General features: G+C 37.3%; 1 protein-coding gene across 1 annotated transcript; it reads right to left on the bottom strand.

Moving 5' to 3' along the window:
- Window positions 1–3128: 3128 nt before the first annotated feature.
- On the bottom strand, window positions 3129–5328 carry LOC145270932 (uncharacterized). Its single transcript, XM_080126480.1, has 3 exons — window positions 4768–5328; window positions 3931–4015; window positions 3129–3403 (listed from the first exon to the last, which is right to left on the bottom strand). Exons 1-3 carry the CDS (start codon window positions 5278–5280, stop codon window positions 3189–3191), a joined length of 813 nt encoding a protein of 270 aa, XP_079982606.1. The 5' UTR covers window positions 5281–5328; the 3' UTR covers window positions 3129–3188.
- Between the last annotated feature and the right edge of the window lie 10736 nt (window positions 5329–16064).

Below are 16064 nucleotides of genomic sequence, written 5' to 3'. Positions count from 1 at the left end.
GGCATCCACCACTAGATTACGAAGTCTGTTTTAAACTCTGTCAAGGCATGATAAGGTCTTTCTAGCATCTCCTGCCTCCTCCCTTGAGGCTTGCATTTACTAATATCCGCGGGCTTAGAACTAACTTAGATGATGTTGAGTCATTTCTCCTTGTAAACACCCCGGATATCTTAGCATTAAGTGAAACTAACCTTCACTCCTCCATTCCCTCTAACCACTTTAACATGCCTAGTTATCTCCCACTCTACCGTAAGGATTCGGACAGACATATGCATGGACTTGGAGTCTATATTCGTAACACCCTCCCCCTGACTAGAGAAATAAAACTAGAATCAGAGGACCAGGCCTTTATGTGCTTCAGACTAAATATGCAACACAATATTAGCTACTTGTATTTTCTCTACCGCTCTCCCTCAAACCAAGACTGTACCCTAATAAACAAAGTCTCAGACAGCATAGATATAGCACTCTCCCTCGATACTAGCGCACAAATACATGTATTTGGTGACTTCAATGTCCACCACAGTAACTGGCTAGGATTCTCTAATCACACAGATGTAGCTGGTAGCGCAACACATAGCTTCTCTTTATCCCATTCCCTATCTCAGTTGGTTACATTTCCAACACGTTACCCAGGCCAGCATGATCAACATGCCTCACTTCTAGATCTCTTTCTGACAACGGTTCCCAATGACTGTATAACAAATGCCCACAGCCCACTCAGAAATGCTGATCACGCTGTGATAATGGTAAAAATCAGCCTAAATTCTCACCCTAAAACTGAAGACCCACTACTCAAAACAACGAGGTATTACAAAAAGGCTGATTGGGAAGCCATCAGGGAGCTCATCAGAGATGCCCCATGGCAAAATATCTTTACTCTTCCAGCGAAACAGTGTGCAAATGAGACCACTGAATGGTTCAAAACTGCTATTGAAACACATGTTCCCGCACGGAAATTCTATAGCAAGCCCCACTCTCCCCAATGGTTTACTTCTGCTTGTGCAGCTGCCATATGTCAAAGGCAGCATGCGTTCCGCAGATTCAACTGACATAAGTCCAGCTCAAACAAACAGAAGTTTATAGAAGCTAGAAATAATTGTAAGAGAATGATAGAGACAGCTAAGACAGATTACTCTGAAACCACCAGAAAGCGCATCGTTAAGCGTAGTTAATAATGGGCAGTCAACTATTCCCCCATTAACAAACAATCATGAGGTTGCTTGCACGGCAACTGACAAGGCTAATCTGCTTGCCAGTCGGTTTGCCTCAAACTCCACACTGAACTCGGTACACCACTCACTCCCATATTTTCCTCTGCGAACAGACGCCACACTAGACGATTTGAAAATCACCCCTTCTCAGGTACATGCTATTATAAAAAACCTAGACACCTCAAAAGCATGTGGACCAGATCTCATCCCGGCTGTGCTATTAAAAAAATGCTCTGCCGTGGTTGCTCCAGTTCTCTCCAAACTTTACAATAAATGCCTTAACGAATCTTGTTTTCCCGACTGCTGGAAAACTGCCTCTGTAGTACCAGTCTTCAAGAATTCTGGTGAAAGAACTGACCCACTAAATTATCGCCCCATTAGCCTCCTCCCGCTTTTCGCCAAAATATTTGAGTCCTTAGTTAATCAAGCCCTAGTCCAGTACCTAACAGCTGCTAAACTCCTGACTGACAAACAATATGGATTCAGGCAAGCCCGTTCAACAGCAGATATCTTAACTGTAGTTTCTGAACGTATATACCGTTCATTGGATAAAACAGGGGAGGGTAGAGCGGTAGCCCTCGATATATCTAAGGCTTTTGACAGGGTATGGCACGATGGTCTCCTAAGGAAAATTAGATCATATGGAATCACTGGAAGAATTCATAAAGTAATTAAATCCTTAAGTAATAGAAAAATCAAAGTTGTCCTCGACGGTCGTACATCCAAACAATATGACATAAATGCGGGAGTACCTCAGGAGTCTATCCTTGGACCTCTATTATTCCTGATATTCATAAATGACCTCCCTGATAAAATTGTTTTGGAGATGGGTATATTTGCCGATGACACCACTCTCTATAACAAATGAACACATATCCAAGGAAATGGCAGAAACACTAGAGGATGACCTCCAATCCGTAGTGGAATGGGGACAAAAATGGTTGGTCACATTCAATGCTGCTAAGTCTAAGCTTGTTTCCTTCAATAACTACAAGAAACCTTCTCTACCACCAATAGCAATGGCCAAGAACACATTGCCTGAAAGTACTTCTTTTAAACTCCTCGGCCTAACGTTTACAGGGAATATGAACTGGAATAGATACATTGAGAGCATTGCCAAGGCTGCTGCAAGGAAGGTTGGCTCCCTCTACCGTGCTAGAAAACTACTTACGCCTGACAGTATCCTATACCTCTATAAGGCAACCATTCGCCCATGTATGGAGTACTGTTGTCACATCTGGGCTGGTGCATCTGCTGCTTGTCTCTCGCTCCTGGACAGGGTTCAAAAGAGAGTCGCCAACCTGATAGGTCCTGAACTGTCATCTAGGCTTCAGCCTCTGTCCCATCGACAAACTGTGGCATCCCTCTGCCTGTTCTACAAATACTTTAATGGTGAATGCTCTGACGAACTGCAAACACTTGTACCTCCCCGACGTAACTACCCCCGACAAACCCGACAAGCTACTAAGTCTCATCCCTTTACAGTAGAGATCCCTAGGTGCAAGAAAGCCTTTTACTCCAATAGTTTCTTCCCCAGAACTGCTGGTCTTTGGAACTCCTTTCCGGGATTCTGCTTTCCCAACTGCAATGATATGCAGAAGTTCAAGTGTAATGTTAACAAACATCTTTCTACTCTTCTCCCTTCATAATGACCCAGCTAATTAAGTCCCTAATAGTAGCCCCCTGCTTCAAAGTGGCACTGTGCCTTGTTTGGAGTGAAAATTGAATAAAAAAAAAAAAAAAAAAAAAAAAAAAAGATGTTGCAATAATACTCCATCGTTGGCCGTACCTGGCTTTTATATAGGTAGAGAATTGCATCAGGAGTGAGATATCTACTAGAGCGGTAGAAGGATCCTACCATTTTTCCAGTGGCCTTGGCAATGGATTTGATGCATGTGTTCCATTTCAGATCAGGAGTAAAGGTCAAGCCTAGAAGTTTGTTAAAACATGGAGCCTCCCCAAGACGAGAGCCATTCATTTCAATTGATGCCAGATAGGGATCAGAGTGTTGATGATGTAAAGATAGAAGTTTGGTTTTAGATGTATTAAAAGTAACCAGCCACCGCTTTCCCCATTGTACCATAAGCAGCTACAAAGATGGAAATAAGTAAAATAATTACGTACCAATAAACACTGTTCATTACCTCCAACATCAGCAAAAGTTGTACTTGAAATCTGAAATCCAAACTCTAAAAAAAGACAAAAATAACATAAATTAAAACTCAATAATAAAGTAGAGATATTTCCGATAGTGTTCAATACTAAAATTCTTATTAGTAGAGCAAATATTTTATCATGTAATTTACACAAGCCAAATCTATATATCTATAAAAGCGAACGTGTCTGTGTACATTTCCCTACGCAATAACTCTGTCAATTTTTAGTCTACAGACTCGAAATTTGATATACAGGGTACTGAGATTTGGGAAAATCTATGTGATTGGTTTTGGGCCAGAAATTAAGCTGTTAAGGGGGTCAAAGTTCAACAATTTGACTGTTGACAACCCTACCAAACTCCTTCGACAATTTGGGGTCTACACACTTGAAATCTTAGATATAGGCTTGTATCTGGAGTTGGGTGCTTTCTGGAGCGATAAAATGATCCAATCATTTGTTCAACGACCTTAGCAATAGACTGGATATAAGTGTACCGTTTTAAGATGCAAATTGAAAGTTACTCTAAAGAGTTTTATTAAGAGTTAATCTTAAAACCTACCTTTGCTTTGTGTATTTTTATCTGGTTGTTCTTGCCGTGAACGTTCTGACAATCTCGGTCTTTTTGATGATGGAACATCTGCATCCTAAAAAAATAAATAAGCAGTATTAGTGGCTTTGTTTTTAATTGGAATTCACCACTTGTCTCTAACCTGAAGGATAAGAATTAACAAGCTGAGCATGTGGGGTCCCCCTTTCACAAGTGAAAAATTTACTTTTACCATGACTAATGTTTGTGCAAAATTTAAAAAAAATCCAAGTTGTGATCATTGAGTGCAAACGGATCAATTAAGAAAGATGGATAAATTAAGACCTGGCCAGAGATAGGTTATTTTCAAAGTTAATTTCTAAAAGTCGTCCGATACATACCAGCAACAACTGTCACTGATGCTGTTGTTAAGAAACTTGAATCTGAATGTAGTGTTAAACAGATAGATTCCCAGAGTTTGACAAAAAGATTCCCAGAGTTTGACAGAAAGATTCCCAGAGTTCGATAGAAAGATTCCCAGGGTTCGACAAAAAGATTACAGAATCCGACAAGACATACGTGAAGGTTAGAGATTATATAAACCATAACATTCAAGATGAGAACAGCAGTCCAAAGAATCCAAATAATATTAAAAACAAATCCTCATCTCAAAAATTCAGAAACGCAAAATCCTCAAATATTTTCAATACTTATCAATCATAATAATTTGCATGAAAGCGACACGTGCAAAATTACGATTAGTGAGATATCGACGGTAGGGGGATGAGGTCAAAGGAACTCAACAATCATGACATGAATGTATACGAAACTATAAGATCAAAGTAATAGAAATCCGAACATTATACCAACCTTGGACGCCTTCACGGCAGAGACAACTTCTGATGTCGCATTCTTTCTCCTCTCATTCGGTTGAGTTGGGGTTACATCATGAGCTGAGAACCTTTTGGAATCGTAAGCTTTCAGTCGATTTCCATCCACCATTTTGTTTTTGGTCAAATTTACATCATCTGCCAAATAAGAACGATTAGTATTGGATTTTTTGTTGTTAGAAGCCATATGTATGGGAGAGTGGTTCATTATGTAAGGAGTGGAAGAGGCGACTGGTGTGGACAAAGGGGTGAGAGACGGTTTGTGATGAGGGCTGGGTGGATGGGATGGTGTCTTCGAGGAACTAGACATGCCAGTGAGAGCAGAAGGGACCGACAGGGTCGGAGATGGGGCCGGAGACGAAACCCGCTTGCAAGGCGTGGAGGTTGGTAATGTCGGTTTTGAAACGTTTGTTTCATTTGGTACTTCCATGACGTTGCTGGATTTTTCCGTCTTTTTGTTATTCTGGTAGATGGAGGTCATGAAGTTGTTCATTGCGTTTGTGTCCTGCGGAAAATACGAAAACGTTAGGAATAGCAAATGAGAAATAAAAAAAAAATTTTAAATTAAAAATAAAAACTCAGGAAAAAATTATTATAGTAAATAATTTATATATATATATATATATATATATTCACAGACATACATATACGTATATATATATAGAGTAGAACTCCAGAATAAAGCATTAATAAATGGTAAGATGGTGAACATCTTAAAATTTGGAATATAGACTTTTGTCATTTATTTGTTATATGCTCTGTAATTACATTGAGCTTCATAAATTAAAGGATTGGTATATATAAAAGGAGAAATTTCCATATATATATATAATATAATATAAACCTGAACGTCTGTGTTGTGTCTGGTCACGAATAGGCTCCTATATGGTTGACTATTATAGAAAACTGATCACATATAATGATGTATCGAGACACAGGAATGGGTATGTTTGATCTGGCATAATGATGATTCATTAAAATTGTGGGGTCTGCATACGCGCCTGGTCCACAAAGTATGGAAATAAAAAATTTAAAAAGTAAAAAAAAAACGTTTACAAGTGTTTTTGATATAGATGTACATAATAATACTTTGATAAGTATGTTTTAACTTAAATAGGGATGGTATAATAAAATTGTAGGGTCTGCGTTCGCGCCTCGCCTCCATAGAATGGAAATAGGCACAAACTTTAATAAAGACTTTTCATATCTATCTGCGTAAGTATACTTTGATAATTATGTTTCAGTTTGAAGAAATATGGTATAATAAAATTATGGGGTGTTCGTTTGCGCTTGACCTCCATAGAATGGAAATATGTCACAAAGTTTAACAAGGTTTTTTAATATAGATCCACAGAATATTGTGATAAGTGTTTCAGTGTGAACAGGTATGGTATAACAAATTATGGGGTTTATCTATTTTATGTTTACTTTCATCATATTTTGCTTTGGTTTTGATACCCCAAATTCGAAGCTATCTCATTACAACCCTTCCTTTTGATAACCTATCATACTTTCATAAATCAGAGTCCATTTTCTGTAGGCTGTTTTTGAACCCAGTCAACGACGGGTACTTTTGCTAGTAATATATATATGTGAAAATAAGTTTCTTCAATTATACAATGCTGGCTACATGTATGTATGTATGTCTGTGTGTGTGTGTGTGTATATATATATATATATGTATATATATATATAGTAGAACCCCAGAATATGGCATTAATCTGTTCGCGGGTTGGAATCGTAAGGTGAAATCGCCGTATGGTGGAGGCTAAAAAAAAGTACATATCAAAAATTACAACACAAAATACAGTACAATATATAATACACATGTATATAATCAAATAACATTATAAATAACACTGTAAGGCGGGGCAAATACCGTAACTAGGGGCTTGAAAAACATTGTATTCCACATCGTAAACTAAAAAACAACGTATCCTAGGGCCACCGTATCCCGAGGTTCTACTGCATAGACATACACGTAGTCAATAAAGAAATGTTAACGCAAAAAGAAATGTCGATGTTAAAATGTGAATACCTTGTACATGACGTAATCAGCGTTGTCAGAGGAAAAGCTTTTCTCCGTTGTGTCGCTTTCGGCATCGATGCAATCCTCACTGTATCTGGAGAAGGAAGACGGAAAACCAAACATCAGATCAGAATTTCAAGTTCACACATAACTGGATAGATATTTAGATAACGTTTTTTTTCCCCTGATCGTATTGCAGTAACAAAGTGTCGTTATTTGATTGGACAAGCTAGCTAGTTAGTTATGATAGTCCATCCATCTGGGGTCCTGGATATGACCTAAAACTATATCTGATGGTGAGGCCCCCACCTTGCGGGCCTTGGGGAGTGTGGAACCACCCTTTAATTGCCATTGCTCCCAGGTCCACTCTGACCCTGTTAGGGTCCTAACTATGAGTTAAATAGAATCCGACTTAAAAAACAAATATACTCCATTAAATAATCGTTCCTCAAAATAACTAGATTCGGCATTAAATAACCTGAAAAACGTTGATATGCCGTAAAACAAAAACAACCAACCATCCATGTGGATGACGATGTCTCCATTTTTTTTTAAAAATTGACTCTATGTCTCCGTTGATGACTGTGAAGCCCGATGCGTCGTCTACACTGCTTTACACAGATAGAGCACGGGAAGACAGGATTTGAGTTTGGATGATGAGTGGTCGCCGCTCGTTGGTGTCTCAGTCTGCGACGTTCCATAGCTGCTCGCTCAAAAATTTAATGAAAACGTAAACGAATCTCTTAGTAAACGAGAGTTGCCTCCCTCTGCAAAATGACAAATTGCAAGTCCAATGTAAACAGATTGCAAACAGCGCTTTGTTATTTACATACCGTACTTCGGAGTAATTGCACCAAATCCAGGGGTAATTGCACCAACTAAAAAAAAAAGTGCTCTTTATATGCATGCTTGCCAAAAGAGTACTTTTAACTAGTTGGCGCCACTAATCCCGATGTATAAACACTTTTGCAGTTTTAACAAAAGAGCTACAATAATATCAGGGCGTCTCCATTCACGCTGAACATCTACAGAATGCCAACATCAATATATTAGATATGAAGCAGTCCCCTGTGGAATTTCTACAGGTCCCGCTAGTGTTAAAGAGTTATTTTATTAAAATAATCAATAATCAGTAATAATCAATCAATAACCAGTAATACTTACCGGAAACCACTCTTCTTACTAGCAATGTGCTTCTTTTCCAACTGACTCGTAAAATCATCCGCCTCTTCCGAAGATGGTTCATCCTTACAAATGATTTCGTAGGCTACGCAATAGAATTCAAAACAAATTTAAAAAAGTAGATAATTCTATATTCATAAAGTTAGGTAAGTGGTAGATAAATAGAAAAGCTAAAAAATGTTGACACACACACACACACATATAACAGTGAACTGCACGCAAGAGCATGCAGACACACCCACGCCCGTATATGGAAGAACGGTGATAAACACACAGACCCGTAAAAGTACTCGTAACAAGAAAACGATTAGTAAAGTAAACGATTAAATAATAAACAGGACAGCAAAAGTTTCATGGGCACGAGCTGCTAAAAACAGCCTATCCTGCCTTGACAGAGTACAAAATAGGCTCCGTGGCCTACTGGGTGATGCCCTTTTCTCTTTCTTGCGAGCCTGTCTTTGTGTTATCGTTACTACCATGGCAGGTGCTTGTCTGAGCTCCAATCTTTGGTCCCCCTCCCTCACCCGTCTAGCTGAAACCACTGTCAAAAATTTGCCCCACTCTTTATCTGTGCCAAAATCAAAACGTAGATTCCATAAACAAGGCTTCTTTCTTAGAAGTGCACACCTGTGGAACTCTGTTCCGGTTGCCTGTTTCCCACCTGACTACAACCTGGATGTCTACAAGTCCAATGTTAACAAATTCCTGATGAACTGCCCCCTTAAGTAAGACACTTTATCAGATCTCCAACACTAACGTACTGTACATGCAATAACCCTTATCTCTGAGTGGCTTCCGGGCCTTGATAAGTGGTGACCACCTTGTAAAAAAAAAAAAAAAAAAAAAGAAAAAGTTGACTTATGCAATTCTTGAGAGTATGTGTTTCGTAACACAAAATCAATCACTTAATTATTATATCAATCAGTGAATCTATTTTGCCCTTAACTCATCAGAAGAAATAGCAACAATTCATCCATGAAAAAAAATCCGAAAATTGGAAAAGAAGCTGTAAATACCTTATAACATGTTTACATTATGTCCTTTTGGAATTACACTGAGCTTCTTAAATAAGGATTAGTATATATTATAAGGAAATAAAGTATATTCTCACAAAAATACACGTGTGTACAGATCACGTTGACACATCGGTTCTTGCCAGATCACCGGAAGGTTAGGTGCTTTAGGTACCGCGCTGAGTCGTAGAAATTTCTAGGTTGATATCAATTTATTTTTTTTTGGCTCAATTAACACCCTTACACACACCTCGACTTTCTTTTTCGCCTTCGCGTCACGGGTTCAAGCCTGCCTACCTACCACCACTTTTTATTTTTTTTTTTTGCTCAACACACACCTCAAATTACAAAAAGTGCGTGCAATTCGTATCCTGATGAAAATAAAAAAAATTTAATGATTCACAAAAAATGCAATTCGTATCCTGATAGAAAAAGAAAATGGAAATGTACCACTAACCTCTTTCGACACTTTTCAAGAATGCAGTCCTTTTTTTCTTGTTATAATCTCTGAAAAAAATTAAATGTATAAATAAAAATAAATTAGGTACTTTGCATTTTACGATTTCGCTTGGCCACAAATATTAGAATCAAAACAATAAACGTCGGAAAAATCATAACGACAAATTACCTGTCATCTGGCTGATTTTCGTCTATGGTAGCGAGACAATGACCGTGGCTGATTTAGCGGAAACTAAGGTTTTAACAACGACTAGCGGGTGATCTGTGCGAATAGCAAAGATTGACTTTGAATAGAAAAGTTTGAAAGACGCATGAGGGTCAATGAGGCTGATCGGCAGAAGCTGGAAATCTTTAACAAGAATATCTCTGTCGCATCTTGCTGACCATGTTCCACCTTACCTCGGCTAGGGATGTTTATCCTGTGCCCCCAGAATTAACAGAGATCATACCATTCCTGTAATGATCTGGTTTCTGTTGATTGGAACCTTGAGGAGGCTTAAAGCTACTCAAATTCCAGTGAAGACCAATAGCCGCTGCCAACGAGAAATCGATGGTAAGCAGCTGTTGGGATAATGCAAATTTATTTGCAAATCTTATCAAAAGAGATGGAGAGTGCTGACATGTTGTCACTCAGCTTTCAGGGAACAGCGCAGGCTGTTTTCAAGGAGAAACTATGTGAAGGCTCCTTGTGAGCCAATAATAACGACAACAACACAGGTTCACAATTTTCAATTTCAGATATGCGGCCATGATTAAATGGACCCCTTCTATCTTACCTATTTTTACTGACATATGACGTCAGGCTTCGATGAAAATAGAGTACGTCTTTGTTCGGCCGTCTTCCCAGTAGTTACCTACTCCAGAGTGCCTCCCTGCCCCTCCTTTTTGAGAGAGGGTCTGAATTGCCTCCATATTAAACTGATTTATGCTGGGCCCCCAAAACCAACAGAGATTAGACCATTCCTGTAATGATACGGTTCCGGATACGATTTTGCAGTAGAAGTTTAGTTCTGTGCAGTTCTAGGAGGTCCACCCTTCCAAGCTTTGCCTTCTCTCTTTGAGAAACGGCTGGTTTATTGCTAATCACCGAGGCGCTCTTACCGGAGAATCCCGACAGGGCTGTCCAGGTGCCCCTCTTCGGGAGCACTGACTTCTCAATCCCATTTTCCGACCCTGGTGTCTAAGTTTTTGCAATTGGAGAGGACTAAACGCATTCTTTGCCAACATCTCAATCTTAAATTTCTGTCATGTTAAAGCGACGTCTTCAATGATTAGGCATGCAGCTCGTCACCTAAAAGGAGGCGCTAAAGGAGTTCATGAACAATTTTACATAAGGGAGATAATCAACCAAGCAAAAATAAGCATTTTTTTTTTTTTGCAAGAGATAATTTGAGACGCCAAACCAATCAATGGTACAATGAAACAATTCCAATCAAAAAAAACATCTTGTTCCCACAAGAGTATAGTCCCGGAAATTGCGGAGGTAGTTTTCAAAAAGGAAAAACACTAAGTAAAGATTCAAGGTCTTGGAACACATTCCACATGACCATACCAGCGTAACAGATTCACCCCCACCCCTCCTTTGTTTTTTTTTTTGTTTTTTTAACTTGGGAGTCATCATTTATGGCCATCTTCAAGTCTAATGCAAACAAGTTCTTGATGAGCCGTTCCACTTAAGTTAACAAATTTAACAAATCTCCACTACTGACGATTACTATGATTCTGATAATGTGCACTCTTTAACCCTTATCCTCGAGTGGCCTCTGGACCTTGATAAGTGGTGACTCCTATGTAAAAAAATAAAAAAAAGGATGAATCTAATACGCTGGTATGGTAAAAAAATTTTTAAAAATTCAAGTTTGATTTTCGCTTACCCATATGACGACTGCAGATCTCTGGCCATCGTGCCAACACTAAAACTTTTGCTTCTTCCATGACTAGACAAATACTGTCGAAACAAAAGAAACAGAAATCATTATCATATTCAGGGCTTTACATTTACTAGTGGTGGCCATAAAGTGAGTGATCATTATACGTTAAATTATTATAGAAAAGTGATCCCTCACTTTCTTTAAACTAACATTTCTTCATATCTTGGAAACTACTCGTTTGCTGGAATTTTAAACGTTATTTTCATTTTCAACATCCTCAAAAACTTATAAATGTCTTAATTTTCCAAGTTTTTTTTTTCTATAGTGTGGAAAGTCGATTGTCTGCCCCTTGCTGATCTTATATTCCAAACATTCCCAATAGGTGTCGCTAGCAGTGTATCATTCAAAAACAAGATGGAGTGAAGTTTTTCTTCGATAAAATGTTGCATAATATTTGATTTTCTTAAATTAAAAAAATACTTGATCGATTTACGTGATTTTTGGAATATGACATCTTCATGCAGTGACAAGTACGTACATTATAAAGATTTTTTTTCAGATTTTTATAGTAAAAAAGATTACTTGTGGATCATGCACCGAAAAACGCAATTTTACCCAATTTTTTTTTAATTGCTTAGAACTATAAATAACTTTCTACTCATTGATTTTTCGTCATTTTTGGATTATTACTATTTTCGCCGAAAATTTTTCGCCATGACAATTAAGTACGTAATATTGTTTTTGGTAAATATCCAGATACGCTACAACAGAACACCGCGCTCGTAACGTAAACGGAAGCTACAAAATAGTGGAAAGTAGTTCGTGGGTTCAGGGGTTAATACCATGCAAACGGTAAATTTGCCCCAAGTTTGACTATCAGATTCGTTGTCAGCGACCTCAATTACCTATATAAAAACAAATTAGAGTGGTCTGTGTTCTGTTGTAGCGTATCTGTATATTTACCTCGTTTTTGCTTAAAACAATTAAATAAAAAAAAACTTGATCTGTCGACTCTTAATAAGCATTATCAGCCTTATGTTCAATAACAATTTAGTAGTAAAATCATAAATTTGGATTTTCTTAGTTTAAAAAAACTAATGGATCGGTTTAAGTGATTTTTGGAATATGACATCTTCGTTCTGTATAGACTTTCGGTGCTTCTACAGAATTGGCACGAGATTTTGTAGTCGATAAATGGAGTTTTCAGATTAAAAAAAAAAAAACAATGGTCTCAACTGATTTTCTTGTCAATTCTAATAAGTTACAATGGTACCACCTTCCAAATTATACAGTCGAAATTACCTGAATATTACTGAATTATTAAAAAAAAAACTTTAATCGTGTTAGCAGGAGAAAAATTGCTGCTATCTTGTTTAAACAAAACGGAAAATTACCTCCCTTTTGAACTCTCCTGTGTCTTACGATCGTTTTCATCAAAGTCTATTGTTTATTTTCTTTAATAAATAATTTTCTACCTTATCGATTTTCGTAATTTTTGGATATAATCATCTTAAAAATACGAGGAATACGTAGATACGATTCTTTTCATGTGAAATTCAGGATTATGGGTACTAGTGCACTTATTGATCCGTGCTGAAATATTAACGTTATTATTTAAAAAGCCATTCTTAACATGGGGAGGGGAGGGTATTTTGTACCTATTGTATAATTTAACCTTACAATTGAATAAAAAAAAAACATATCATAAAACTTTTATTAAAATTGGAAATACGATTTAAAAAAATAGCGCTGATCAATCAGCAAGTGCACTAGTACCGGATTATGATTTTCGAAATTCCGTCCCAATAGTGTTTCCCGATTTTTCCGTGTTTTTTTTTTTTTTTTTTTTTTAAGTAAGTGTCATTGTGAATATACAAAAAAAAAAAAAAACAAAATAAAAGCACCGCGGTTTTATTTTGTTTTTAAGAGCCACTATGCTAGAAAAGAACGAACTCTCATTTATAAATGAATTCATACACAAAAGAAAACATCCTTATAATAAGGATGTTTTCAATAAGGCTTATTGATAATGTCGAAACATGTGCAAGAGAACACGTGTTCGCATTTTTAGTTGGTGATCGCGAGAAACGATTAGAAATTTTAAAAAATAAAAATGTTTTCTTTAAAAAAAAAAATGGCGTTGTTTACCTGCCGAATCCGTGGAATAAGTTTGGCATCTGCTAAATAAAAAGAATCTTTGCTGGAACCGGATTTCTTTTTTGAACTCATCCTAAATTTGGAAAAGATCGTATAAATTTAGAAAAATAAATAAAATCAAATAGGTTGTTTTAGCAAAATTATCTCCCTTTGACGGTGTTAGCCGAGATTATGTCCCTTATTAAAAATTGTCTTCATCCTATGTGTATTTGTGATTTAAAAAAAAAACAAGAGGCAACAATGCCACACTGCCAACACTCTACATTCTACAATCAAGAACATCTCAACTGCAAAATACGACGCACAGCTGATACAACTCTTCACTCCTTCTGTCTGTATGAGATCTTACAGGCTGCCGAAAGAACAGGTTTATCACGAATTAATATTTTTTTTTAATTCGTTAACTAACTTACACACAACTCAAGTAGATGTTGCTCATACAAGTCGATGATACGTCCTTGACAATTAGTTTGACCATATTGGTGGCCTTTTATCTATCAGGCTGTGATATTTGCTATGTTTAGAATGTCCACCCTTCCAGGTCTTGGCTTCTCATAGAGTTTTCTCTGCAACTTCTCTCCCTCTCACACACAGACGTGATGTTACTTGTCTCAGTCTTTTCTATAAATATTATTATTGCATGTGTTCTGTTCCCTGCTTCCTTTGTTCCAGCTCTTTGAATCGGTGGTCTAGTGGTCGTCACTAATTTGCTGTTTTGATGTAGCGACCACTACATACGGTCGAGTGTCGGCATTCTTGTCACTTTGAAGAAGAACTAAGTTTTGAAAAAGTTCAGTTTGAAATGGATTTTTGTTTACAATGCACGGCCCAGGTTGGCCGATAAGAATAGCAACAAATAATAACAATAATTATTATCTTCAAGTCTCTTCTTAAAGGGGCTTCTCCTTTAAGAATTTACAACTAGTTAATCGACAGTCGACACTTTCACTGAGTTATGCCAAACAGACGGACTGTTCCGCTGTATCACAGTGTGGCTAGACTAAAACTCATCAGAGAGTAATCTAATTTACAACTAGCTTATCGACGGTAGACACTATCAATGAGTTTACGTGTGTGTGTGTGTGTGTGTGTGTTACGTTAACATTCGAAATGTTGATTTTAAAAGCGTTCAGGTATGCTGAAAACGAATATCGCAAGGAAAATTAGCAGAGACAAATAGTTTTGTTGCTAGTTTTATTAATGCGTGTATTTTGAAATGTAAATCACTGGCGACCATGTTTAAACAGGCGGCATATGGAAGGGGCCAACCCTCAGTTTGTTCAGGTATGCTGAAAACGAATATCGCAAGGAAAATTAGCAGAGACAGATAGACAGACTACTAGTTTTGGAGCTAGTTTTATTAATGCGTGTATTGTGAAATGTAAATCCCTGGCGACCATGTTTGAATAGGGGGCATATGAAAGGGGCCAACCCTCAGTTTGTTCAGGTATGCTGAAAACGAATATCGCAAAGAAAATTAGCACAGACTGACTATAGATTCACCATCATAGTATTGAAATATTTTTTTATTTTATAAAGGAATCACTACTTATCAAGCCCCAGAGGCAACTCGAGGATAAGGGTTAAAGTGTGTACAGTAGTCAATTGGACAATATCATAGTAATCGTTAGAAGTGTCAATTTGGTAAATTGGATTACTTAAGAGGAACGGCTCATCAAGAACTTATTTACATTGGACTTGAAGACGACGAAGTAAAAATATAAAGTTGAAAGAACTAGCGAAAAATACGATTTTTACGATGCCTTTCAAATCGTAAACTGCCTGTTTACATTTTTTGCGTTTAAAAAGTGTAAAAAAAGAGCAAACCTTCAGAATCCTAAAAAGATCTCCCGGGAGCATTTTTGCAACATGAAAAATATACAAACCAAAATAAAGAGAGGAGAGGCCACCCTATTTTGGTGAAACGCACGCACGCACACACGCATACACACACACAAACGCACACATAAGCACGCATGTCACCAAGCTAAAGAAGAGAGAAAGTGGGTGAAGGAGAGAAAAGGATCGTGTTCTCTGCACTGCACGTGCCGGGGTCAAACAGAAGTTAAATGAAATCGATTAAAAATGGCTCCACAAAGTTGTGTCTGAACTTTTTATTCTATGAAACTTAAGATTAATAAAACGAAATAATCGTGACCCGTGGAAATTCCACGGCGAATATTTCGCATTCAATAAGAACAAAACGAAAAAGTAGTGAACAAATAAATATATAAGAAAATGAATGTTACCAAAGGCAAGATAAGTTACCCTTCTACCTACCTAGATCACATTTTTGTTGTTTTAACTTATTTTAAAACGTTTATTTAACACAAACAAAAGTAGCGCACAGTTTTAAGTTAGAACAATAAAGAAAATGTCTGACATTTTACAGTCATCTTGTGAGACTCGATAATCGCTCCAAACTCGAAAATTAAGCAAAATACTGGTAGCAACACATCCAATAAATGTCAGCAAACGAACATGTTTTCTTTTTCACATTAGCGAAACTCTTATCAGAGCAAAAGCGAAAATGAGAAGCAAAAACAAATGAAGAAGTCGGTTTTTA

This window comes from Euprymna scolopes, chromosome 46, assembly GCF_053919585.1.
Source record: "Euprymna scolopes isolate OS-2025 chromosome 46, ASM5391958v1, whole genome shotgun sequence".
Lineage (NCBI taxonomy): Eukaryota > Metazoa > Mollusca > Cephalopoda > Sepiida > Sepiolidae > Euprymna > Euprymna scolopes.
This window is presented reverse-complemented; position numbering and strand designations above follow the sequence as displayed.

Bases quoted from the DNA above. Each gene is read 5' to 3' on its own strand.
- LOC145270932 (XM_080126480.1), bottom strand. From the start codon at position 5,280: ATGAACAACTTCATGACCTCCATCTACCAGAATAACAAAAAGACGGAA. The intron at 4,016-4,767 runs GTTGGTATAATG...TTATTTTTTTAG, and splicing joins CTGCCGTGAAGGCGTCCAAG to GATGCAGATGTTCCATCATC. The intron at 3,404-3,930 runs GTAGGTTTTAAG...GTCTTTTTTTAG, and splicing joins TAAAAATACACAAAGCAAAG to AGTTTGGATTTCAGATTTCA.